This window comes from Sinocyclocheilus grahami, unplaced genomic scaffold, assembly GCF_001515645.1.
Source record: "Sinocyclocheilus grahami isolate Dianchi unplaced genomic scaffold, SAMN03320097.WGS_v1.1 scaffold63.1, whole genome shotgun sequence".
In the NCBI taxonomy this organism is placed as follows: domain Eukaryota; kingdom Metazoa; phylum Chordata; class Actinopteri; order Cypriniformes; family Cyprinidae; genus Sinocyclocheilus; species Sinocyclocheilus grahami.
The window spans coordinates 874108-899606 of NW_015505242.1; the positions used below are offsets into that span (position 1 = coordinate 874108).

A 25499-nucleotide genomic window follows, 5' to 3' on the forward strand; every position below is an offset into this window, starting at 1 on the left:
CACTTGGACAACTTTAAAGGTGATTTTCTCAATATTTCGATTTTTTTTGCACCCTCAGATTCCAGATTTTCAAATAGTTGTATCTCAACCAAATATTGTCATATCCTAACAAACCATACATCAATGGGAAGCTTAGTTATTCAGCTTTCATGTTATGTATAAATCTCAATTTCGAAAAATGGACCCTTATGACTGGTTTGGGTGGTCCAGGGTTCATTTTGATATTATTTTGATGTCAAGTCTATATATTCCCATGACTTTAATCTATACAGACATGTTACTTTTTGTCATTTCAATTATTCTCAATGGTGATTCTCATTATACTGTAATCTCATTACTGTATACTGTAATGTTTAGATGTTTTAAATCCACATAGATTTGGTACAAAGTACAAACACAACCATTGCGTATAATACTAAACTACTGTTTTTTTACATTACATAATGAGGATTAAGGAGAAACTGTCAAAATAATGTCAGTTTAAAAACAAATAATACTCCTTACAATTTGGCTTGGCCTTTAAAGTAATTGTCTAAAAATGAACATTCTAACACCATTTCTCTCCCCCCTTCACCTGGTTACCAATGGTCTCGATCATTAACTCATGAATTATACTGATCTGGTTCTCAAGTTCTCAAATTCAACTTTCAACTGACTTATATGATTAAGCAGCAGTAAAAGTAGATCGATTGTATGGCACTGTAAGGACATAACAATGCAGCACTGAGGGACTTTGCATACAGTAACATCTGCTCTGTTCTGTACCTGTAGTCCATAAACACATATTCCCACCCTGTCCAGCACAGAAACATATATCTTCCTTTGATGGACAATTAACGCCATGGTGAACCGCTTGACCGTTTAGATCTCTGTCTCGCTTCTTTTCCAGATGCATAAATCTGTCAGTGGGTCGTAAAAAAGACATACAGGCATGACAGAGAAGGGGTCTTCAGACAGGTGTCTTATTTCTTAGTCTTCCTTATTACTGTTTCTAAATCAAATTGGGGCAGAGAGGTGAGAGGGAGGAATGGAGAGGATGAAGACAAAAGAGTGTGAAGATTGGGACTAAAAAACAGCTCAGGACCCATGCCAGTCCATCACAACCCATAGCGGATAATCCTGCATTGTATATATGACATATTGTATGCGTATCTGTCTTTAATATCAGATATTTAATTATTTATTTGAAAACAATAACATTTTAGCCAAATCTGCAGCCAAATTTATTAGCTATTCTCAAATTATATTTAAGGTTTGGTTCAAATTTAACAATAATAATAAAAACATTTTTTCCCAAAGACAAAATGCAAAGTAAAAAGATCATTGTTATTGACCTTGTTCAAGCTGAGAATAAAATGCCCCATAAATCCAGTGTGTATATGTGTGTCTTTAGTGAATGTTAGTATGTAGGCCATAAATTAAAGGAGGAGGGGAGAGGTGTGACAATGTGTGACAAAGTCTATCCTCCTCATCGTCTCTATTTTCTTCAGTATGGTGGGAATCTCTCAGGCACCACTTTTAGCCTCACAGCTTCATCTATCATTCATTTCTCTCACTCTCATTCTCTCTCCCACTCGCTCTCCTTCCTTCTGTCATGTATATTTGATAGCTGCACAGGAAGTGCAGTGTAATGGCATTTTCACACTGTTATGTGTGAACATACATGAAGCTAGGATACGAGAGTGAGATAAAGGAGATAAGAGTGGAGGGAAGAAGAAAGGAAGGAAGTGGAGAGTTGAGGAAGAGGAAGGTATATCGATGTACCGATGTATCAGAATCATCAGTTTCATTGAGCAATTGTTTATAAAAGATTTGTGTGAAAACAGCAAAAAGGAAATAGTGGTAGTCTGTTTGTGTGGTCTATATTAAATATATAAATTTGGACCACTTTATTTTCAATATCTCAGCTGGTCTAAATAAATGTGGAAAGCTTATTTATTTAGCAATAAAATTGTAATTTAAATTTCATTTGCTGTGTAATTAATTATCAATGTTAATTATCAGCAGAAAAAAGCAGAGACAGGAAACATTTTGGATCAGCAGATGTTGTTGAAAATATTTGGATAGTGGTATCATCTCATCATTTCTTTTTTTCGCCTCCTTCTTTAATTTTTTTACATTTTTGACCTTTGATTGAATGTTATAATTTTCTATTTAATCCACTAAAATGTCTGAAATGTAAAAAAAATTAGAAAGTGAACCCAAGTTAGAAACTTTTTTTTTTCATTTGTATGAATAGTATAGTTTTGTAGTCTTCAATTTTATGCACAACATTTGCCTGACCTGTAAATTAACTGTCTGAGCTGTAAAAATGTATTTGAAATTAAAAGGGGAAACCAAGCTTGAAGGATAAACCTAGTAAAAGTTCATAATGATATTCTTGTAGACATTTCTCTTCTGTTAAGTAATTTAGGAATATTCTAGAAATTAAATTTAAATGTGGTTATTACACTAGCTTTTGCATTCTTTCAGACTTCGTTTTAGTGTGCATAGCAGCAGGAATGAAATCCTGAAAGGATTCACAGGTGAATCATAGTCATTTGTGTCTTCAGGACAGTGTGCCAACAATACAGACAGAAGCTGCTTTTCAGAGCATCTGAGCAGCTAAAATTCTCCCTACAGGGCAGAAAGATGGGCAGAGTGTTGGCATAATAACTGAGTGATATCTGAAATGGAGCAGAAATATCTCAGAATGGTCGTGTTGCAGTAACTGAGACTCCAGTGATGAACACTGAAATGTCAGCATGTTTAGGGCCGTAGAGGTGGGTAATGGGATGCAGCATTTTTCCTGGGCTAGTGGGTTTATTTTCCCATTACAGTCAATACTCTCCTTCTTTCTTTTGCCATTTGTATCTTTCCCTGTCTCTTTGTCCAGCTGTATCATGCTTGATTCATAATATCCACACATATGCTTCCATTCTGCATTATAAACACGTTCCCAAGTGTGCCACTTCCCTAATGCTATATTAATCTTCATAGAATCATTCAGGCACTGTTCCACAATCCACACACAACCTCTGTTTCTCATTGTCAATGTTATTGTCTGGTGGAACTGGTAAATTCCCCCACTGATGGGTTGAGAGGCTGTCTGGTGATGAATTACACTGGTCATTAGATGGAAGTTAATAATGGCAAGTATCTGTGCAGGGAGATTTTTCAAGGTTGTGCAGACTTTACATAAAAGTTACTTGATGGGTTTAGTGAATCTTTGTGCTGTATTTTACATAGTGGTGGAAGATTTTCCTGATAAATATTGCGATTGCATTTTAAAATGCAATTTAATTAGAAAAATCGTAAAAAATTGAAAAAATTGTAAGGCTAACAATTTGGGCAATTTTTTTGTGATTATATATTTGTATGGCTATAAAATAATAATAAAAAATAAATAATATAATAATAATAATAATAATTAGCAGAGGTGGGACCAAGTCATTGTTTTGTAAGTAAGTCTCGAGTCTTTGCATTCAAGTCTCGAGTCAAGTCCCGAGTCAAGACAGACAAGTCCCAAGTCAAGTCCCGAGTCAAGATAGGCAAGTCCAAGTCGAGTTGCAAGTCCTCAACTTTAAGATTCAAGTCTTAAAAAAGTAATTAATGCTCTTTGCCCACTTTAGTGTCTCAGTATTAATTACCATATCAAATTAATAGTCATTTATATCAGGAAGGCAGGTAGAATATGTTTGACATAGTTCAATTTCATGTGAGATGGGTGCCCTTAGTAAAACTACTCAAGTTCAATTTAGGGATTGTGCCAAAATAGGTTATATAGGTTATAATAGGTTATATATCGATTATGGATTAACTTTAAACTTAATGGAGGTTTAAATAAAATAAAATGCTCATGCAATTAAAATATGTAACTGATCGAACAAAAACAGTGGAGATCTGACAAAAACAGGTCTCAGAGAGATGTTTATTACAAATAAAAATCAAAATTAAAGCACATCGAGTTGGCAGAGTGCGAGGGTCGTGGCGGGATGCCCGAGATGTGGCTCCATCACTCATGGTGCACCTCGGTGTCGGACAAACAGAAGAAGTGAGGAATATTTAACAGCAGTGGTCACAGTAATGATGAGGCGAGCACCAGTGAAGTGATCGTGGCTGCGCCTCTCGTTTCTCATGTCCGCTCTGTGTGTCTGCTGGGCGGCGATCAAACGGACAGGGCAGCGCTTTTCACGAACGGAGATCGCTACTAGACAAATCATGCAAATTTAATTTTTCTTATCTCGGTTCTTTTGTCGTAAGTTATGCTATTACTCCATTAATTTATACTAGCCTATATATCCAGCGCTCCCTGAACGCAGTCTCTGGCTTATTGCCAGTCAAGCGCAAGCATGCTGCAGGGATGCGTCTATAACAACTTTGATCTGATCATAAAGTCTTTCCGAGTCACAGGGCTCAAGTCCAAGTCAAGTCTCGAGTCATTGCTGTCAAATTCTAAGTCGAGTCTCAAGTTTCCTTTAATTATATCGAGTCGCAAGGCATCAAATTTGGGACTCGAGTCCGAGTCAAGTCTCGAGTCATATGACTCGAGTCCACACCCCTGATAATTAGTAGTAGTAATATTAGTATTATTATTATTAGTAGTAGTAGTAGTAATAGTAATAATAATAGTTCTTATTACAAAATATAAAAACAAAATAAAAACAACATTTCACTGTAAAATAAAAACAGTACATAGTATAAATTACAAGTATGGGAAGATGTTAGCGCATTTTGCATTCCAAAAAACAAAAAAACAAACCCAAACTCAGAGCAGATGCACAGATGGCGTTTGTGGGAAGCAGCGTTTACTGAGAACCGAGTCGCTATGAAATGCTGAGAACAGTGGCGGATAATGAGCTGCTCATAAGAATAAAGTGCCATGCTTCAATACAGTGCATGTATTTATTTAATTAAATCGCAGCCTTTGCTATTTGATAATTGCGCTAGTCCGTTTCACAATTCTGGGTTTATTTTGATTAATCGTGCAGCCCTGTGGTCAGGCCGTTAATGTTGCTAGTTCCTTAGGGGCTGCATCTTTTATATAGACCCTCTTGCGTAACCTTCTCCAGTAAGAGCATGCTCTCCTTATTCCCTCACATGCATGTGGTTGGATATTTCTTTTATATTTTTCAGCAAACTAAGCCGTTTTCTAATGACAGCTGTGCAAGAGCAATAGCAGAGTTATCTGTTGATGAAGACGTTGAATTCTTTCATCTCTGTTGTGTTCATGCATGGTTACCCGCTCCTGCTCTCCATATAGGGTCTGAGCTCTCATTAATGTTTTGTTCATTCAGATCGGCACAAACGGCACAAACCAACAGCCTCTGCATCTGTGCTAATTAGCAGCTCCTGATCCCTGTTAGAGATGCTATCTGCAGCTGTGTAAAGCCAGGAGTTCCTGATAAGAACATGAAGAACGCTTAAGAGAGAGACAAGTCAAACATCAAAGTCATTTTTCATTTCTGAACTTCTTCCCATGCACACAATCGAAATAAAACTGAAATCACGATATGGCTTAGTGCGATTATCAAATTGCGACGACAGCAATTTAATTGAATAAATGCATGCACTGTGTGTTCCAGAGTGAGGCGTGGCACTGTGTTCATTTACTCTGCATGTAGCTTATCATCCAAGTCTTGAGCGGCGTGGTTTACAGTAAATGCTATTCCATACGAACTCATCCCTACATCTGCTCTGAGTTTTGGTTTCTATGTAATGTGCATTTAGGATGCAACATGCGCCAACCATCTTCCCAAACATGTAATGTGAGAAGACTTGTATTAAACTTGTATTAGAAGATTCGCAATGGCATTTTTTCCCCAAAAATTTTTACTTCTGTTCCACTTGTCACAGTTTCTTCCAGACCAATTGCTGTTTTTGGTAGTGTACCGTCTATATATAAATGACCTTTGTTATAATAGTCTCTGTGAATAGGCAGTAATATTAGTTATGGGTGTGATGATTTGATTTCTGAATAACCCATTTTTGTTTAAATAAATAGTTTGTATAGGCTGTGGAGGGAGTTTTGTGTTGTGAATTGAACAATGAATATTTTTCCCCAATTTGCTTTCCATGATGTTTCTCCTTTTAATGTCTTCTGATGGAAATGAAATGTGTAAGTGTGCATAGCTCAGCTGTCTGTTGTGAGTGTTTTTCTGCCTGCATGGCTTGGTTCCTTTACCCAGGGGCAGAGCAGCCTGTCTTTTGTCTTCACCACTATAGTTCCTCTGACTGGAGGTGGGACGGCCCGTCATAGTCAACCATCTGTTGACAAAGAACAGCTTCTATCTGTTCATCAGTCTGTCTCTCAATCTGCCTGTCTGTCTGCCTATTTATCGTCCAGAAATTCGAAATTCATGTGTCGTAGAGAAGGTCATCTGCTTTAGAATCAGCAGGGCTAATGTCCATGTCTGGGAAACTCACACTCGTTTTTGGATTTGGGGTGGATTCACAAATTATTCTCTGTTTGTTTGTGGGCAGGAGTGAGTTTATGTATGTCCAATGATTCAATTTCAATTACATGCTTGTGTTGTCTAGCAGTGGTTTTCTATGTTGGTTTCAAACACTTATTCAAAATCCCCTTTAATAAAGTAGAATAATATTTGTGAATTCTGGCAGGTTACCATTGTGACAAATGACCTCTTATACTGTGAGTAATAGAATGTTGTCACAAAATAATACTGGAAATGTAAATGGATGTGTCTTCTGGGTCATTTAATGCTCCGGAAGTAATATGTGATTTTCTGTTGGAGCTGGTGATTATGTATTGAGTTTCCTCTTTGAAGCTAAGGGCTTATCAATCCATTTCCCAATTATTAGTAGTCATACAGCTGGCCATAATTCAGTCCGGCGCTCACATGGAATGGCACTTTACTGGAGAAGAGCAGGAGGACACATCCGAAATGACATCATTGCCCACTGTGCTGTGTGTTATTGCATTTACAAATTATAATGTGGGGAAATTCAGTAAAGCACAAACCTCCCATGATAAATCTGCTTAGTCTGAAAACCTTTCATACTTCATTTGTGATTGTTTAAAGGTACAATATGTAAGATTTTTAAATTAAAATATCCAAAAACCACTAGAACAGTGTTATATATTTTGCTGACTTGTGTACTTACATTATCCCAAATGTTTCAAAGAATGCTTAAATCCAGAGAAATAAGCAATTTTAACTAGTGACACGGACCGTGTCTATAGTGTCATTGTGTCGCCTGCCAATGACGTCATAACCCCTCGATTTCCGGTTTTGTTTTGTAGAAAACATGGAAACACCAAAGACACTTTAATATGTTGTGTGTTTTAATAGACAGGTGACGACCGCACTGAGTAGCATTATAACAGAACTTTCAAATGTATCTAGTATGATAAAACAGCGCTGCTTTACCCCACATATGCATGACCGGAAGGAGCGGAAGCTCTAAAGTGTGGCATAATAAAAGCTCCGCTGCTTTTGAGCCGTGTGTCACTCTCGTCTCTCATTAGCAATTGCTTCAGCAGCTTCGTTTCGCTTCGACGGCTTTCCGCCTCACTCTGCTTCATACTACAATGTTAATAAATCTTTAATACATTAGCTCATCCATGAACATGATTTCTGCCTGAGTCCCGTCGGATTGCGTTGGCTGTGTGGATGAAGACGACAACTCCCATGATTCCACACTCAGTCACGGCATCATCAAACTACACCTTTGTTTCTTTGTTTGTTTTGAATACACGCCCTCGTGAAAACTTACATATTGTACCTTTAATTCTGTTATACTGTGTGAGAAATGTAGTTGGGTCATTCTATGCCTATGCCTTGTCCAGTCTGATGGTGAGATGATCTTTGAAGTATACATTTAGAAGGTTTTAAACATTCTTTTGGTCATGTATTTTTTTTAAGTGTAAATAACACTGTACAGTACACTGAAAAAAAAAACGGTGTAGGATTTACTTTAAACAATTTTTTAAAGTTGGTGTAGGATTTACTAAAACAATCTTTTGTGTCTAAGCTTTGTGTGTGGGCATCTATGAGTGTTTGTAAATGAAAAGCCACCCACAGGTCACCCTGAAAGTCATACATTTCGACAGTGAATGACTACATGAAGATTTTGTGTTTTATTGTTGTGTTTTATTGTTCTGTGGCTCTTACAAGCAACTGGGAAATATAATCTGGGATTGTGCTGATTTGTGTCTGACTGCTTTTGTGTGTTTTGCAGGGTTCTCGAGTGTGGGTGAATCATAAAGATCAGCTGGTTCCGTCTACAGTGAACTCTTGTGGAGATGGAACCCTGGTGCTCACCACCGATTACGGGGAGGTAAGACTCAGCAATCTTTCATAAACACACACACACGCAAACACACAGATGTTGCCCTTTATGGCTGAATGGGTGTTGTGTGAGTCAGAGATTACGCTGGGTTGATATTGTGCTCTGAATGTCATCATAACAGGGCTGAGGAGCTGTGTGTGAGCATATGCATGTTTGTGTGTGTATGTCGGCCATCTGCACGTCTGAGGCTAAATCAATGCATTCACCCTCCCATAAATGTCCATGTGAAAGACACAATATCATATAACTGACCATAATGCACTCCACCAGTCTACATGAGCTTTTGGCCTGTTCTGGTGCAATGTGATATATGCAGAGAAATAATCACAGAAAAAAATACATAATCGAAAGAGAGACAGTAGAATAGAGAGAACACTCTTCTTTTAGTGCAGAGATATCCACTAACATACGCTGTCATGGTAACAGGGTATCCTTTGAAAGGTGATGCAGCTGGAGAAAACTGTATCAGACCTTTCGTACGATACCCAACAAGCCATTGCTTATAACCAGCTGGTATAACTGCACATGGAACAATGTAATTTAGAGACTGAACAATTTCTGTTGTATTGTCATATCAGTTTCACACAGGATTGCAAGGTGGTCCAGTTAAAGCTTTAATTTGCACTGAACACTGAAGAAAGACCTCTGAGGGTCTGTGCATAGTTTTAATATGTGCCTCATTCTGTCATCTCAATATAGAAATAAAATTATTAGCTCCTCTTTGTGTCATGACTATTATATATGGTAACCTATTTGGACTTTGCAATAGTGAAAGTACAGTTAACCTGCCATGAACTGCATCAGGGACTGAAAGCAGTAGCCATCTTTTGAGATGTCTCAATTCAGCACACTTTAAATTTTATCTTAGTTTGTTGAGTAAATATATCATAATTGCAAATCACTCTCAAAAGTTTGCAAACAACCAAAAGTTACTTGTTTGATAGCTGTTTTGCCATTCTCGTGGCTGTGAGCAAATGTATTTTCTTCATAAATATCCCACTGGTCTTTCGTTGTATTCCCTGTACGTGGCACTATTCCGAAATCTCAAAATGGAAAATGTCGATTATATTATCTCATGTAAAACACACCTCAGAGAGTTTTAAATAGTTTCTAAATAGTTTTGTCAATGTTTTGTAGTCTGTTCACCAACCTTTTAGTGTCTATTACATTTCCCTACAATTCAGTGAGCAGAACTGCCTCTGTTTCAAGGTTTAATTGTAATCAAATTGTTGTATTAGCAGTTAAACTCCCACACAACCACACACACAGTGCTGATAGAGGTAAGTAGTTTGTGATGACTGTGGGTTGTTGGAGCTGGCAGAGCTGGGATGTCAGGCTAATAATAACAGCTGTGCTGGCCTGGATTCAGCTCAGAGAGAGAGACTGCACAGCAGGGAAGGGTTATCTGGATGTACAGATGCATACAGGAAGCCTGTTTGCATTTGTGTTTTTGTCTACAAACATATGTGTGTGGTGCATATATGTTCATTCTTGTGTGTGCTTGGTAGGGGTGGGCAAGATGGCAATAATATCATATCACAGCTTTTTTCAGGCAAGATCACAATCCACAATTTCATCACCATTCTTTTTCATGTTGGTTTTAAGACTATTTTGCAATAGTGAGCAGTATAGACAAATTAAATTGCAATATAGCCCTACAAGGTAACAAAACATAAAAGATAAAAGAATGACAGACCACTGGGTTAATATGACCAGTGGTGGACTGTGCTGAAGTCCTACACTGGTCATCTAGAATGACTCTTAAGTGTGACTTTGTCATTAAATGTTAAGGTCTTTCTGATGGAGATGCACATGCAAACAGACATAAAGATGAGAGTTTCAGCTGACTAACAATTATACTCAGTGATTTATGATTATAATTTTTTAATGATTCCCAGTGTCTTTGTAAATCACTAAAGGGGAATTCCCACTTAATTTTGCAGCGACAAATGTGATTTAATTTCAGTGAGATTTGGGTTGACATGAGCTGTTGGCAATGCAACAGGTTTGATCAAAATGCTTGATCAACTTTATGCAAATGGGCAATGATGTCTACTAATGGAAGATCATGTGATCTGTATACAGTGGGCGCTGCATTTGAGATTGCAGTAACTTAATGCTTAATACTTTATCCAATCCCAGTTTAGTATACAGAGACAGCAAAGTAATTTGTTAATTGATTTCACGCATTTTGACCCGCTTGATATATTAGCATTAACTTAACCAAGTTTGGGGCGGGACTTCTGTTTGACCAACCAAAGACAAATGGAGGGAGTGTTGTAAAAAAACAATATTTTTGCAATTACAGTACATTTGGTAATGCTAGTGGCGTAAAAGTTACAAATTTCAGGAAACAGTTCACCAAAATTTTCTTATCCTCGTGCTGTTTCAAACATGTATGTATTTCTTTATTCTGTGGAACACAAAAGATATTTTGAAAATAAAAAATCCCATACAGTGAAAACCAGTAGTGTCCAATGAATTTCATTATATGGGCATAAACTGTTGTAACATTCTTCAAAATATATTCTTTTGTGATTCACAGAATAAAGCTAGTCATTGAAACAACATAAGGGTGAATAAACTATGGCAGGCAGTACTTTCACTTTCAATATAAATTACTCAAAAACACAGTAATAGGCATGTTGTTACGACAAACAATGCTTCTAATAAATCGAACTAAATACACGGCCAATCTAGGGGTTTTATTTTCTAATCCGTCATAACACAAAACAAAAAGCATGTGCAAAATGCTGTCATCTAAATGAACAGAATCCCTAAAATGATTCAGACTGTCCAGTTTTACAGCTGAATCCAAGGTGGGTTCCAAAAACACATGAAAAATCTCCTTTAGGTTTTATCTAAGTCTACATGTCCCTAATATTTCCTGTGTGCTGGCAAGCTTGATGGTTCATGCCCTGAATACCAGAGAGCTTGACATTAAATTGACACATCATTCTGCCTAAAATCTCTTTTTGTAAGTCATATGGATAAGAAAAAAAAAGGTTAAGTGATAAGACGTATTATTTTTGGATAAAATATTTCACAACAATCTCTTAAATTACTTATAGGATTATGATAATCAAAACAGTCCTGAGCTAGATCAAGCTTTGATCTCTGCAAACCAAACTATCACTTTAATTAAATGTTTTTTTCCCCCACTAGTAAAAAGATTTTATCATTAGCTAGCTCCACACTGGAGAGCTGCTTTATAACAGAAAATCAAGTTGTAATTCTAACTGAAAGCGACACTGACTCTGGTTTTTCATGTTTAATACTGTAAAGCTGCTTAAGTACTAAATAAATAAACGTGACGTGACGTGATGTGACAGGACTGGACTTTACTGGAGTACTGAACTGCAGAGCTCATACAACATCCACATCGCTGTAATCAGATGCATTTTAAAATCTCACAAATTTTTGCTCACTCACTGTGTTTTTTATTTTACAGTGGGGTAATTGTTGCAGTAGCACAAGATAGCTTGATTTCAAACTTTGAATTGAATAAAAAAAAATGACAAGTAAGCAGTTAGTAATAAAATAAGAACAAATAAAGAAATTACTAATGATAGCACAAATAAAAAATAACGATATGCCTAAAAATGAAATAGATTGCTTTTTAGTTTTTCAGTCTAGTCTAACAGTAGGGCTATTAAGAGATTTTATATTATTTAATTTTTTTACCAATTATCCAGATAATGTTTAGTCTTAGAAAGCTATTATTATCAGAATACGTGAGCATAACATAGTGGTTAGAAGATCAATGAATGAGAAGGCAGCGGTACGAGTTGCCCATATACCACACCATGTTACAGCACAGTAGGGCTATTGCAACAGAAACAATACTACATAGATGATTCCTGTCGGCTCGATTTTTGAGTGGACTTTGCTGTTTTGATGAGCATGAATGATAGAGCCCTGCATTTTTAGCCCAGGCCCAACGGGCCCCAACTTTTTTTACACCACTCGGGCCGGGATTCGGGTCAATTTTCACATCAGACGCGGGTCAGGCCTTTTTATATTTTTATATTTTAGACATCCATCAATTAGTGATGAAAAAAAATTGCTGTGCTAGTGGAAACAACACGAGACCGTGCTGACGCGACTGTCAAGAGGCAACAGCAGCATGTATGGTGCGTGCCGTCAGTGCAGCTGAAAAGTTCTGCGTTCAAATGCACGCAATAGGCTTAAGCTTGCCGCAAAGCACCGGCAAAAGTAATTACCATGAATGTCAGGGAGAAATAGTAAGGAAATATTTGAATTATTTACTAATCATTTTGTGTTTTCTGAGTTGGTGTCGCAAGGATGAAGTTGCCGATCCTTACTCGCCATCTCCTCATTAGACGCACCTTTAGAGATAGGCCTAAGCTTCCATTTTACGGATTATGATTATAATGAAATTATTATATTGTTTTTTTTTTTTTTTTTCGTTAAGTAGTAATTTAAAGCTTTCTATAGATATATTTATCATGTCTGTGAGGCATGCATTCACTGAGTTTCGGTTCATTTTTGTGAAGCGCTCCTGTTCAAGACAAGACGGCAGAAAGCGCATCATGTTTGATTCCTTTATTTTATAAAAGCACAACGTTTTGTTGATATTGTGAGTGCACACAATAAAAAAGTGATTTTTTAAGTGTGCACACACACACACACACACAGTGCGCAAAACTCCGCATTTGAACAGTCAATAGCAAATACTTAAACTAATAACAAAACAGTAGCTTATTCAGAAGCGCCAGATTGTCATAGCAAAGTCAGAATTACCTCCTCTCCTAGGTTCACGAAACGGTCGTCCATAAAATGCATTGCTGTTCTGTTGTAAGTAATCTTAAAGATTCCTAAATGCATCTACTTTCGGAAGGCCAAATAAAGTGCTTTTGCTTTCGCCTAGAAACACACAGCGGCTCCCTGACATGGCTGCTTCAACACTAACTGCGGTTACTGAAATCACGCCGCCTTTCTTTGCGTCCACATTTGGGCGCATTATGCTAATATTTCCACATAATGAGGTAGATATGTGGGGGCGTGTTAGAACGAGCCGTTTTAGGGGGGCGTGGCAGAGTCTTAACGTTGATAAAGAATATTTCTTTGGTTTTGAGACTTTAGGCTTTGCAACTTCAGGGATCTTATCTATGCACAATCAGCTTGTAACACTCCAAAGAGAAAGGAAAATCGCATCATATGACCCCTTTAATAATTTAGTTAAGGGTTGGTGTGACCCCATTCTTGCAGTGGTTCTGACCGAGTTACTGGAACAGGATGCATGCTGTGCATGCATGCTTGTGTGGATTGTACATGTGACTTTAAACATTTTAAAAATTTACTAGAAACAACAACTAAGATATACAAATGTAACCAAAATTAAAACTCAACCAGATGCAACCTGCTACATTTCTGCTAACAACATGAATACATTAAAAATGTTGCATAAAAATGAACATAATAAAAAAACATGTATAATACAAAAGTATATTAAAGGAGTAGTCCCCCCCCCCAAAATTTTAATTAGCTGAAAATGTATTCAACATCAGGACATACAAGATGTAAATGAGTTTGTTTCTATATTGTAACTGATTTGGAGAAATGTAGCATTATATCACTTGCTCATCAATCAGCAAGTGAATGATGCCATCAGAATGAGAGTTCAGACAGCTGATAAAAACATCACAATAATCCACAAGTAATTCACACGACTCCAGTCCATCAGTTAACATTTTTGAAGTGAAAAGGTGTGTATTTGTATTTTCACTTGTAAATGGTGATTGATCTGTGCAGATTGCTCTCCCGATAAGGCAACTTTTTCACTGGAGAAAGCAATATTATGGATAGAGGACTTATATTTTAGCCAGAAGCAACATCTTAATGATGAATTTGTTTATTACAAACACACAGATTTTTGCTTCACAAGACGTTAATTGATGGACTACACTCTTAAAAATAAAGGTGCTTCAAAAGGTTCTTCAAGCGATGCCATAGAAGAACCCTTTTTGGTTCCACAAAGAACCATTCAGTCAAAGGTTCTTTAAAGAACCATCTCTTTCTTACCTTTTTAAATCTGAAGAACCTTCTTTCACCACAAAGAATGTTAAATGTTAAAACTTCTTCAGATGTTAAAGGTTCTTTATGGAACCATTTAGACAAAAAGGTTCTTCTATGGCATCGTGAAGCACCTTTATTTTTAAGAGTGTAGAGTTGTTTGGATTACTTGTGGATTTTTGTGATGTTTTTATCAGCTGTTTGAGCTCTCATTCTCATGGCACCCATTCACTGCAGAGGATTCATTAGAAGAAACCAACCCACTCACATGTTGAATGGCCTGTGGGTGAGTACATTTTCAGCAAATTGACATTTTTGGGTGAACTATTCCTTTAAAAAAATAGGGTAAATGTGCTATCATAACCTTCTCATGACTTAAAATGTCATAAATATCATAAATGTCATGACTTAAAATGGTATAAAATGTTTTTGTAGTGTAGTAATGCTAGCAGGGTTCTTCTGACTTTGTCACAGGGCTTTATTGTGTTGATTCCATCGTATAAGATTGCATTGTCAACCTTGTCCTTTCAGGCTGAATTTGAGGATGTGAAAAAGGTCACTTATAATGTCGGTGGTCATAATTTTGGCCTTGTCCTTTCAGGTTGAATTTAATTTCAAGTCAATGTGATTGTATATTTTGTCAGTATACTCTATCAGTAAATCTGGTGTGTTTTCCCATATTCCTCTGTATCAGCCGGAAAAAAATGTAGGTGGGTTCTTTTTTTGGTGGGTGTGTATTTGTGTGTGTGCCCTCCGGAGCATTGGTCAGTGAGTATCTCCTTCCTACCATTCACGCTGAGGTGAGTCTTCTGCTTCAGTGCTTCAGTGTGCATGTGTGTGCAAGTTCACCTAAAGCGTTCACAGGTTTGTTATAGGATTTAAGAACTCTGAGGCTGTGACCTTAATTACAGAAGTTAACTATAAGAGTTCACATGCAACTCTGAGCTACAGCGCTCGAAGGCATCTCACCCACCCCCTCCTGAGATGGCCTTGCTGTGTGTCGTCATGTATGTGAAAGTTATTTCTAATTCACTTCACACTGAGAAACATCAGCAGATGCTGAATCTAAGCTCAGTGGATGAGATGAAAATGAAAAATGATTGAATCATGCTTAATTAATGGCCATCAATCAAATAAATATGTTAATATGTTGAATATGTTAATAGTTTATTGCATTTAATGACATACACACACACACACTAACTAGCCTTTTAAAAGCTTGCAGTTAGTAAAATATGCTGAATCTAAGCTCAGTGGATGAGATGAAAATGAAAAATGATTGAATCATGCTTAATTAATGGCCATCAATCAAATAAATATGTTAATATGTTGAATATGTTAATAGTTTATTGCATTTAATGACATACACACACACTAACTAGCCTTTTAAAAGCTTGCAGTTAGTAAAAATTTTTTTCAAAAGACATAATTAATTATATTCACCAAGGATGCATTAAACTGATTACAAATGACAGTATAGATATTTCTAATGTAAGAAAATTTTCTATTTAAGATAAATACACATCACTGGCCTACAGTCCCCAGCAATCCAGCTGGTCATCAGACTAAAGGTAGACTCAGGGGTTATTCACACAGGACATGTTCTTTTATTACTTCTTAGATATCACTTTTGGTCTGAATGCATAGACAGACAGATGTCTTTAACCATTATGTCACATCTCACTGTTTTTCAGTGTCTCACTCCATGTGGGCCTTGCTTTTAGTTGAAATTTAAACATGCATCTCTGGACCCCCACATTCTGTTGCACTTTTATTTCTCTATACGTGTGAATGTAGGTCACTGGTGCTTATAGTCTTTCTCTCTCATGGTCTTTTTTCAGCTTTCATCTGAATCATGCAAAGCAGCTTCAAACATCAAACAGATTTGCAGGAATATCCATGCACTGAGGGGAGAGAGATGGAGCGGCTGTGTGCTTGTGTGTGTTTGTGTTTGTGTTTGTGTGTGTGTGTGGAGAAAATGGAGTATGAAGACCTCCTCATCTTCTCTTTTCAGCGTCTAAACCAGTGGTTCTCAACCTTTTTTTCCACTGGGCCGCACTATGGTCCAAGTGCAAGTCTCACAGGCCGCACGCATATCATTTACATATTATGTCACCAATACAAACCAAACAGATTTATAATAGCCTATTATAGCCTAAATATTATGATATCTAATCGATTACATTCATTAACATAAATAAATAAATAATTATACTCACCATTATTAAAACACCTGATGCTGTCGGGAGCTGACCAATTTTGTGAAATTCGGCTCGAAAGGAGTAACAGCACAATGAAGTTGCGATTGTAAGTTGCAGTCTGTAAGATGCGCACGGAAGCATGACTTGACGGGCGACATTGCAGAAAATGTGCGTTCACAAATGTAGCCTATGTTGATCCAAATAGGCTATGGAAAGCACTTTCGAATGTAATAATCTGAGGTTCTCTCCAGAGATGTTTTGCCACATTTCTGCAATTAAGGATGATTGCTGCATAGTATGGGTGTTTCCTTTTGCCTGAACTAGAGCCCTGCATTTCATAGTTCAGACGCGGGCCGGGCATCGGGCTTGTTTTAGGCTTCTCCTTATTTTTATATTTTAGACATCCATCAATTAGTGATGAAAAAATAAATAAAATTGCCGCATGGCACAGGTGGAAACAACACGAGACCGTGCTGCCGCGACTGTCAAGAGCGGCTCGACGGTGTTTAGTGTCCAGCAGCAGAGAGCGTGCCGTCAGCTCAGCTGAACAGTTCTGCACGCAATAGGCTAAAGCTTGCCGCAAAGCACCGGTAAAAGTCCTCATATGGCTTGTTAACTGAGGGGTGTTATAGAGTATTTGTTAAATATAGTTAACAAAATATATATTGTGTGTTTGATTGGTCCAGACGCTACAGTAATTACCATGAATGTGTTAGGGGGAAATAGTAAGGAGATATTTAAATTATTTATTAATAAACTAGTGTTTTCTGAGTCGGTGTCGCAAGGATGAAGTTGCCGATCCTGACTCGCCATCTCCTCAGACGCGCCTTTAGAGAGAAGTGCATTTTTACGGATTATGATTATAATGAAAGAGTTTTTGTTTTTGATTTGTTTTATTTCGTTGATATTGTGAGTGCACACAAATAAAAGTAGACCCTTTACAGTTACGAGTGATGTATTACTCTTACCTTTATGAGTAAAAATGATGGCGTATCCACTGAAAAAAATGCAAGTGATCGTGCTGGCGCCTCAATGTCCTGCAAAGCATGCTTTAGCTTACACTCTCCGCACAAACGATTGGATATAGCGCACATTTATCTAGGCTTAACGTTAAAACATTGTTATATGCTTGAACTGTTTTATATCTATAGATTTTATTTTAGACAAGTCGTGAGGATTTGAGAAGGCTAAATTGATCAAACATAGGCTATCAGCTCACTGTCTGTCACTGGCCGCTTGGTCGTTACTTAAAAAAAAAAAATGCTCCAAACGTTTTTCTAAATTAACTTAATAAAAAAACGAAACGAAATATAATCACATTGCCATTACATACAAAACTGAACTATTTTAATATAGCTGAAACAGTAGTATAAGCTGTTTTGGGAGAAGGGGAAAAAAAGACGGGCTCGGGTCGGACTCGGGCCGGTAATTCTGATAAGCTGTTGGACAAGGGCCGGGCTAGGGCCTGAACGTCATATATTTGAGGCCCGTGCAGGGCTCTAGCCTGAACATCTTCAAGTGAGTGGCGGGGCAAACCGAAAGTTGATGCCGAAAGTCCAGCACTCTCCTACCTTCCTTCACTGCTGCGACTACTCTTGTTTGTATGTGTTCCTTCGCTGGCATTTTCCACATTTCATTTTTCTCCCTTAATAACAAATGTGCCCATTCTGATGCTCAATTTTACCGAACTAATGGCTGAATTGAATTCTGCCAAAGTGCGCGCTTGTAAGTGTTCAGTTAAATGCGTAACATTAATTACGCGAGTACAGGTCTGCTCATGTCTGAAAATAATATATGAAAAACTAAATTATTTTACATAACAAAAATATTATAGCTTATATTTGTTTAGTACATTTTTTAATTAATGTAAAAACTAAAATGAATTGTAAAACTGAAAGTTATTTTTTAAATTGGGTTCACCATGGTGGGCCGCATTTTAATTCGTGACGGGACTTACAATCATCACAGAATCACAACAAAACACACACACACACACACTTTTACTTTTTTTTAATACCATTTTTACAAATGAGGATGACCTGAAAAGGAGGTTTTAAGAGATTTTGTCAGGTTTAGTTCACTTCTGGGTACAATTTTGTCGCCAAAATAAGTCGGTACACACACATACAACCAATACATGTCCAATACATATCAGATACTGCCCAGCCAACAAAAATGTGTTCTAAAAATGTTTTTCCAATGTTCCCATTAAGTTATAAAAACTTTATTTCTGAATGTTCTCTGAATGTTCAAAATATCCCGTTTTTTTATGTTTTAGAAACATTTTTCTTGGTTATTCGAACTGGAAACATTTCATTTTATCATTTTGCACACATTGGGCCATATTTAAGTGCATGGTCTAAAGTGCACGGCGCAGGTGCACTCAGGGCGTGTCCGAATCCACTTTTGCTAGTTTAAGGACGGGAAAAATGGTCGGCACGCCGGGCGCATAGTCTAAAAGGGTTGTCCCTATTCTCTTAATGAGTAATGGGTGTGTTTTGGGCGTAACGTGCCATAAACCAATCAGAGTCTCATCTCCCATCCCCTTCAAAAGCCAGTTGCGCTCGCGCTATGGCGGGTTTGCTATTTAATTTGCAAAAAATAATTTTTAAAAATGTTTGTGTGCTGCTGTGCATCCCTGTGTGTATAGTAAGCAAAGTGTACGCATGTTGTGCACCCGCTTATAGGCGCAAAGAAAAAATATTGCACCAGACTTTAGACCAGGTTTTTTTTGGTCAATGGCTCAATTTATGGGCTCTATCATACACCCGGCACAATGCGGCGCCAGGTGCGACGCAAGTGTTTTTTGCTAGTTTCAGCCCGACGCAGTTATCATTTTCATGTCCTGCACCACGTTGTTTAAATAGCAAATGAATTTGCGCCCATTTGTGCGCCTATGGGCGTGCTGGTCTGAAAACGAGGTGTGTTAAGGTGCATTGCTGGCGTGTTGAAATTATTATCGTGTACATAAATATAAAAATGCCTACACTGTAAAAAATGACTGTGAATTTAACGGTAAAAGACTGTAAAAATGCTACAGTAAAAACCTGTTAAATTGTTAATGGTAAATTCCCCTACTATATACGGTGAAAAACTGTATTGGACATTACATGTATTGGACATTAATTTTACGGTAGTATACCGTTTTTGGAAGTGAAAAAGACCGTATAATTTACAGTGAATAACCGTAAATTGACATTCCCATAATTCCCTGCGTTACATTTCAAATTTGATGTTTTTTTGTTGAAATAACTGTTTCTTCTTAGTTTTTTCTTATCAGTTTTGTATATTAGGGTTGTGTATTACACCTAATGTTGTTAAATGAATGTTTATTGCATTATTTCAGTTTCATGTGTGTTACCATGATGGTGTTTAGTGTTTGTGTGTATGACTCTGTGCACCTTCTATATATGTTATTATTTAAAAGCTGCTTGTGATGGGCTTTGGTTCATCATGTGACTTTCTCATCACCACCTGCGTTTGGTGGTTATCAGTGTATTACAAAGGTGCAAAACAGATTTCAGTACTTCAATAGGTTGGTATATTAACATTATATCAGTTAATGAAATTACGGTATATAACTGTAAATTTAAGTTAAAACCGTAAAACCTTAAACGTTGCTACCGTATTTTTTACGGTAAAATTCTGGTAACCACAGCTGCCGGTTTTTTACCGTAAATTTTACGGATTATTTTTTACAGTGTACATGTCATAATGGTTAGTCATTGCATGTATCAGAATTACGTGTACGAGCATATCCGTTTCCTCGCTAGAGAAGCGTTCAGTTTTTCTGCTTGTAAATTCCACCGTGTAAATAGCGAATCTGCCATGGCGCGAGCGCAACTAAAGGGATTGGGAGATGAGACTCTGATTGGTTTATTGCACATTACGCCCAAAAAGCACGCTGACCATTTTTCCCGTCCTTAAACTTAGTTATGCAGTTATGTATGATAGTTACTGTCAAGAAACGTCAAAAAACTTACCATAAAGTAAAGTAAAAGTTGTGAGTAGTAGACTTTAGTGCTATATTTCAGGTCTTCAGTAGCTTTGACTGAACGTTAGAAATGGCCTTCAAATGTTATGTTAGATAAGCATCAAGTTATATGATCAGACAGACACTTATACAAACACAAAGGTATGAATACTAGCTAATTATCTAAAGCATACACAAGTGATAAAGAGATTTGACAGTATATTATGTCTCTTAATTCTGCGCTCTCTCTTCGAAACACACACTCAAATACACCAAAATTATGCGTTACTTCATTCGAAATCAGGTTTGTTTCTTTATATTTCTAAATAAGGTTTGATTCTGATCAGGATTCTGGAAGGTCAATGTCATTACCGTCAGTTGTATTGATTAGCAGCAACTTGTCTCAGTTCATAAACTTTGATCTTTCCTTCTCTTCAGTCTGTCAACCCCAATTTAACAGCATGTAACAAAGGCGAACATAATTCTCTCTCTGTCTTGCCCTCCAGTGCTGGGATATATGTACATGTGTGTGCACTTAAAATAATTGTGGCTGATTTAATGGGTTTGAATAGAAACAGCTCATAAATCCATACCTGAAGTAAACGTCACACACACACACACACATTAAGCCACGTTTCCACTACAGGGACTTTTCCCCAGGAACTATGGACTTTGAGTGTGTTTTTCGGTGTGTTTCCACCGCAGCAACCAGGATCTATAAATTAAAGTTCCGGGTAAAAAAATTGCCCCTCAGAAAGTCCCTGCCCGCGAGGTAGTACTTTTTCAAAGGTCCGGAACTTTCGGGGGCAGGACTTGAGTGCTGAACATGCTGATTGGTTGAGTTCACGCTGTTATTGTGTCATGAAATTTATTTTTTAAAGTATTTCGGGCGAGAATGTAGTTGTTTAAAACTCAAATCTGCAGTTTATTTATAATTTTTTTTATATATATATTTAATATATATTTTTCTATTTAAAAATGTGCTTCGCCTATTTCTGGAGACGGGAGCTCCACGCGATCAGCCGGCACTCAGTGCTCATGTATCCCGATGAGAGCAGCCTCAACTTAGCTTAGTCCTTCTGACATTTGCCACTGGCTCTGATGTCTCTGTAGTGGATAAACATAAGATATAATTCGTTTTGGGTAAATCTTAACAGGTAATCTTTGGTCTTTATTCTATTAATCTATTAATATGTTAAAATTAAAATTAAAACAGGCAATATTTGATATAATATTTCATTTCATTATAATGTAGGCCATGTACGTTCCCTGAACATTTCTGTGGCTATTAATATATTTAAATGAAAACGAAAAGGGGCAGTGGTGTTTGATATATTTCGTCTTATTGTAAATACAGTGAGGAAAATTGCAGTAGCCAAGGTGAGCTGAGTGATGTTATCAAGTACGCTGCTGTTTGCAGAATTACCAGACTTGCGTCCTCCCGTCTGCGGGAGTTCACACTCCTGAGTCGAACTCGCCAAGTCCGAACTACCGAGGATGCAAGTCCGAAATTTGCACGCAGACCTACGTCACCAGACTATTTGCCTATTCTTCTCGGTACTTTAGACTGCGATGGAAACGCAGACACCAACAGGTCTGTGGGGGGGGAGTTCCTGGTACAACTGTTCCTGGTAATTTCGGTGGAAACGCGGCTTTAGTGGCTGTATTGATTTTTAATCTATCAGATTCTCAGCTCTCTCTTCATGAACTAGGCTGTGGCAGTGGGCAACACGAGAGAGAATGTCTCCTCCTTTTGTTCTGTCCACTCAAATAAAGCAAAGAACCTTTTATCAAAGTTCATGTAATTTACATGGATATTAAATCTGAAGTGTGTAATTTCTGCAGCAATAGCATCACCAAATTGCAAACAAAATGTATGACCCTTATCAAACCCTCAGACCCTCATTTTTGAGAAAATCAACATACAGATGACTTAATTATAGTTGTCTCTTAATACTAAAGTCACATTGTAAAGGAAGCAGTGGCAGATCTTTTCTTCTATATTGTGCATACTGCCTATTGTAAAATTGTAAAGAGATAGTTCGCCCAAAAATGAAAATTCTGTCATCATTTACTCACCTTCAAGTTGTTTCAAACATGTATGAATTTCTTTCAGCTGTTAAACACAAAAAAATATATTTTGAAGAATGTTGGTAACCAAACAGTTGACAGTAGCCATTGACTTCCATATGACTTCTATTTCCAGTATGGAAAAAAAAAATACTATGGAATTCAATGGCTATCCCGTTAATATAAACACTGACATTTATAAGCTACATATTACACATGCAAAAACATGTTTAATGTTAACTCCTGCATTATTAAGAGTTTCCTTTTTGCTGAGTTTAAATAGGTCAGACTGTACTCTCTACTTGGTAAAACGTCTGGTGTTTTTGTCAAGAAGTGCCTGGTGGGTATAAAGGGTAAAGAAAAGGCCTCAGCATGCTGAAACTCCACAGAACAGAAAAGCGGGAACCCTGCTGTCTGACTAATGCATTATTCAACTGTAGGCATTCCCTTAAAATGGCCCAGGAAGGATCCTCTCCCATTTTGTGATTTACTACTCATGCATCTGTGTGTGTATCAGCAGGCTGGTGTGCGTGGAAGCTATGTTATTTTGTTAAGCCTACTCTGTCTGTTTCTGTCTTTCAGGCGGTGTACCTGCAGCAGGCGGAGGTGAACAGGGAGAAGGTGTCCCCCATGCACCAGAGCAGCATTGATGGAGTGGAGGACATGTCCACCCTGGCAGAGCTCCATGAGGCCGCCATCATGCACAACCTTCATCAGCGATACCAGAAAGACAACATCTATGTAAGAATCTTACAGACGCTTGACCGCACGAATGTCCTTGAGACCTTATCAGGGTTATTATTGTATGCTACAACTTTGCTACAAATCTCTTTAGGTTTGTCCTGTCCTCTTAAAAACCGTTAAGACATCTTAGATATCTTAATCTAAACCACATTGAAGTTCCCTATAATGTTATTGTTAAGCCATATGATATTTTTTCTGCTTTCATCTGTCTACTCTAGGGATGCACATTTCGGTTAATTTCCCCGACTGACAACCGCCACTCATTATCCGAAAATTAACTGTTAACTGATAAGATTAGAATATTAAATTAGTATTAAATAAATAATAGAATGGATGAGTGTCTGTTACCCATTAATATATATATATATATATATATATATATATATATATATATATATAATTTTTATATAACAGCAGGATACAGAACAACAGAACCTGAATTCACACATGTCTGAATTATCACACACCTGCAGCACTTCTGCAAACAAATAAAAACAGAATAAAATAATATAAATAAAAAGAATAAAATAAATAGGCCGACACTAAATATTTTTCACTTAAATAATTAACAAATTAAGATGACAAAACAAAAACACACACTGAATCTTTAAATGCGCACGTTTTTCGTCAGGCATAAAAATAAATAGCAGGTCTACCTCAGTGCACAACTTGTCAAGTTTTTATTTAAAAAAATTAACGTGTCGACTTGCTGTGGGAGCAAAGTCTGGAGCGCAGCCTGTCTCGCGGCAGAAAACACCGGTTTCTTGTAGCCAATCACAGACATATCTGTTGATTTCGTGAACGCAATGGCCAATTAGAGGTGTTTAAGTTAGAATCCACTCATGTTTTGTTCAGTTTTTCTGAGTTGTGCACGCTCACGAATCCTCATTAGAGCAAACAAAATGTACACACAATGTAAATAAGTGATTAATTGTGCAGTAGTGTAGAGCTTTATTGATTATAACAAAAATGTATGAGATCGCAAAGAACTGAGATGCCTTTTAATTATTATCAGGGGGAGCGCTCTTTGCTCGCTTTCTAGGCTATAACCCATTCAGAATTTGAATACATTCACCCACGGATTCACTCTCTGATAACCATTTATCCAATATTGCCTTTTTCCATTGTGTTGCCTTTACTACTTCAGTTTTGCGCAGCGAAATATGTAGGCATGTGTGGTTGCACGTATTCACATGCCCCCTTGAGTTAACAATATGTATAGAATATTTTTCTTTAAAGGGGTCATATGATGTGATTTCAAGTTTTCCTTTCTCTTTGGAGTGTTACAAGCTCTTGGTGCATAAAGAAGATCTGTAAAGTTGCAAAGACTAAAGTCTCAAATCCAAAGAGATATTCTTTATAAAAGTTAAGAGTCAACCACGCCTACCTAAAACGCCTTGTTCTAACACGCCCCCACATATCTACATCACTATGTGGAAATATTAGCATAATGCCGCCCAAATGTGCAAGCAAAGAAAGAAGGCGTGGTTTCAGGAACAACAGTAGGGTAGTGTTGATGCAGCCATGTCAGGGAGACGCTGTGTGTTTCAGTGCGAAAGCAAAAGCACTTTATTTGGCCTTCCGGAAGTAGATGCAATTAGGAATCATTGGTTAAGATTTATTTACAACAGAACAGCACAACCCAGATGTTCGAATTTGTGCAACGCATTTTATGGATGCCAGTTCTTTGAACCTAGAAGAGTACAAGGCTGGCTGTGCACCAAGGCTATTTCAAAAAAAAAAAAAAAAGGTAAATTCCGACTTTGCTATGACAATCTGGCGCTTCTGAATCAGCGACTGTAAGTATGTTTTGTTATTAATTTAAGTATTTGCTATTGACTGTTCAAATGCAGAGTTTTGCGCAGCGCAGAGTAACGCGGCGTGTGTGTGTGTGTGAGGGGAACAGGGTCACATCACAGGAGAGTGAACTGCCTGTCAGAAATCATAGCATGTCAGCTATGTAACCGCGACCTGTGTACTGCATCATCACTGTGTCATCATCACTGACTCTGTTGCCCTTTTGAGCTTGAACTGATGGTAAAACTAACAACATTATTAACTGTCTTGATATTTACTTTGAAAGTGGAAATGATTATGGTAAGGGGCGTTATATTTCCGACGCATGCTTGTGGTGTTCGGCCAATCACAATGCACTGGGTCAGCTGGCCAATCAGAGCAGACTG

General features: G+C 37.4%; 1 protein-coding gene across 1 annotated transcript in view; it reads left to right on the plus strand.

Annotated features, from left to right (window-relative positions):
• Positions 1-25499, plus strand: part of LOC107584827 (unconventional myosin-X-like) — a 64987-nt gene that overhangs the window by 13221 nt on the left and 26267 nt on the right. The window contains exons 2-3 of the mRNA XM_016271593.1: positions 8182-8280; positions 23155-23313. Coding sequence (XP_016127079.1) covers positions 8182-8280; positions 23155-23313 — 258 coding nt within the window. The remainder of the gene's footprint in view (positions 1-8181; positions 8281-23154; positions 23314-25499) is intronic.